The sequence below is a fragment of the Rhea americana genome, unplaced genomic scaffold (assembly GCF_003343005.1).
Source record: "Rhea americana isolate MKP2758 unplaced genomic scaffold, rheAme1 scaffold_51, whole genome shotgun sequence".
Classification (NCBI taxonomy): domain Eukaryota; kingdom Metazoa; phylum Chordata; class Aves; order Rheiformes; family Rheidae; genus Rhea; species Rhea americana.
Window position 1 is genome coordinate 2,195,091 of NW_028186657.1, and position 2,924 is coordinate 2,198,014.

General features: G+C 43.6%; 1 protein-coding gene across 1 annotated transcript in view; it reads right to left on the reverse strand.

Annotated features, from left to right (window-relative positions):
- The window catches only part of RBM22 (RNA binding motif protein 22), an 8,180-nt gene extending 5,392 nt beyond the window's left edge, over window positions 1-2,788 (reverse strand). Inside the window, exons 1-4 of the mRNA XM_085317896.1 lie at window positions 2,663-2,788; window positions 2,225-2,278; window positions 1,175-1,204; window positions 14-146 (exon numbers count right to left, since the gene is read on the reverse strand). Of these exons, the coding sequence (XP_085174022.1) occupies window positions 14-146; window positions 1,175-1,204; window positions 2,225-2,278; window positions 2,663-2,716 (271 nt within the window). The 5' untranslated portion in view covers window positions 2,717-2,788. The remainder of the gene's footprint in view (window positions 1-13; window positions 147-1,174; window positions 1,205-2,224; window positions 2,279-2,662) is intronic.
- Window positions 2,789-2,924: the final 136 nt, after the last annotated feature.

Genomic DNA, 2,924 nt, shown 5'->3' on the forward strand with positions numbered 1-2,924 from the left:
GGGGTACACACACCATATTCCAGGTCAAGCAGACAGGTTTGGCAGACATTCTTGAGCTTGCTGCATGTTTGACACACTTCTGTTTTCTTAAAACGCATACGAACACCAGGGCACCAGCGAAATACTGTGAAAGGCCTGGCACAAATCTGAAAGACAGAAGAGAGACTTGTATCACTATCACACAGCAATGAAATCACCAAACACATCAAATCTTTTTTGACTATGAGTCCATCTTCATCATCTTAATGCAAGATCCGGACAAACAAACTTATGATCTCACGAAGTATTTAATCTGCTTTGGTGTCTTTATTTTGACAGAGAAAGTTATAGGAGGGACTTTTTTGAGTTGATACAATATCTGAATGCTGAAAGCAAAGCTACACAAAGGAAAAGAAGTTCTTTATTCCAAGAGATGTCACCATAGAGCTGTAAGAGGCAAATTACCAATGGTTTCTAAATTGAACATCCACTGGCATAGCAGCAAGGCCAGTAAAAGGTGACAGAACTTTTGACCCAGAAAAAAGACAACTACTATCTATGATATCTGTTTGAAAGATGTATCCACTTTCACTGTATGTGTAATCTGAGGAAGGAAAGCAAGATTTCAGCACGCACCTTCTTCCTAACTCAGATGACAATTGGTAAAAGAGAAAAAAAAGGGGAAAAGAAAAGTTCTTCAAATCAAGACAAAGTATTCTATTTTATATTTCTAGAAGACAGCACTAAATAGTTCCACCTCTCTGTTAGAAATAAACCTGGCTTATTTCTTAAATAGCTAACACAAATCACTGGAYGGGCAGGAAAAACTTATTCACAGCAAAAATGAAACTGCAGTTAAGAGTAAATACGAACAGAAAATAGGAGATCTTTTGAAATGTTGAAATACCTTTGAATATAGCACAACCAATATGAGCAAGATGTAAATCTGAAAAAAGCTGACAGCAAATTCTAAAAACACACTCTTCGGGAATTTTAGTCTTGTAAGGTTAACCAATTTTGTCTAACAATGCACATGGTAGATTGATGCAAAAGTTTATGCAGTTATACAAATATATTAACTTATTAACCCAGATAAGGACTTTCCTGAAAGTCACAATTTTTTTAAAGTTAATATTTACTACTCATAGATGTGTGGCAGTTTAGATGTCAGTTCTTCAAAAGACAACATGCATACCTTGCATTCTTTTCCGTATTTCTCTTTGGTCTGAAATATAATCAGAAACAGTAAAATAAAAGATATTCATTTGTTCAACATACAACTCTTCCCCATATATGATATCATCAAAATTACAGCACAGTGTTTTTTCCCCTCTTATTTTGCATTTAGACTTGTTCACCCCTGTGGCCTGGACTCAATCAGAATAGTCCTTGGCAGGTGAACAGAACAACTATAGGAAACAAAACAAAACCAAACCAAAAAAACCCACAAAACCCCCCAAAACTCTGTCAACTCATTTTTGGTTTGGATTTTGGAAGCACTCAATAAAACACACTATTACTAGATCAACGCCATGTATCGAGAAGAGTAGAGCCCGTACTTCTAATAAAGAAAAACTGCAATTACGTGAAAATAAGCTAATCCTCAAGTATAATCTATATTGGTAGCCAATACCATATTCCACAAAAATTTCATAAAACACTTTTGGAAATCTTCAGTTTCCTTGGTAGAAAGGAAACACTGAAGGAAGAACACTTGATCCAAGTAGAGATCACACGCAACTAGATAAAGTTTAAATGTCCAAATAAAGATGACATGAAATGGATTAATCCATCTTCTATTGAAAAAGTCACAATAAAAGGATAAGGATTTGAATTACTGTCAAGCAACCCTCCACAAGTCAATCTTAAACTAGTTTTTACAGATGCCAATTCTAGAAACTGCATGAATGTATTTAATGTTTCAACATCTCGCTCACCATCACACAATTTAACCACACCAAATCTTTGTTTTCTAGTATTTCCTGTGCTTTAAACGTTAAACAATTCTGTCTTATTCTCTACTTGTGTTACTGAGTGGTTGATTCTTAAGCCATAAGCCTAAAATCATAGCAGGACATACAAAAAAAGCAAGAATCAAGTTTTTTAGTGCAGAATTAATTAATTCGGAGTTCAAGTGCATCTCAACATCTCCTCTTTCACTCAAGTTTAATCTAGCCTTCAGAACAGTTCTATGGGCACCATCACTGAACAGAGTAAAAGACTGCAGTGTCAATCAGGCACATACCATTCGAATATACGGGTTTTCTCCAAGACATGTCTGGCACAGGATAGGGAAGTCCTGAATCGAGCGAGAAGGAGATACAAAAATATCAGAAATTAGCAGCAGGCGCCCTCTCTCACCGCAATAGCAGCCAGAGCAGGTTCCGAACACTTCCGAGTTAAACCCATCGGACTGGAAGTCACGACGACCCCACGGGACGGCTGCAGGCTCTGGCGAGCCCCAACGCGCGGGAGCCGCGACCTGCGGGCTCTTCCTGCCTTAAGAGCGGCCCCTCCTGGAGCCGAAGCTCCGCAGGGCCCCGGCCCCTCGGCGCCGGCCTCCTCCAAGGCTGGGGCGCGGAGGGCCGCCGGGGAGGCCCGGCCGCCGGGCGCAGCGCCCGCACCTCCCGGCACCGCCGGCCYCCGTGGCCGCTCCTGACCCCCGCGGAACGGCGCCGCTCACCGCGTCCTCCCAGTTCTGCCGGTTGTAGGTGTTTGAGCCCAACGACGTCGACATGGCCGCCGGCGCCGCTCCGCTCCCCGCCGCCGCCGGAAGCGCTCCTGCCGCTCCGCCCCGGCAGGCAGCGGGGCCGGAAAAGCCCTGCTCCGCTTCCGGCGGGGGGGGCATGCCGGAATGGCGCCAGCGTGTCGCAGGGGCGGAGCCGCTCTAGGCACTGCGGACCATAGAGCTCGGGTGGAAAGCCGTGGGAGCGCCTCTGCGGAGG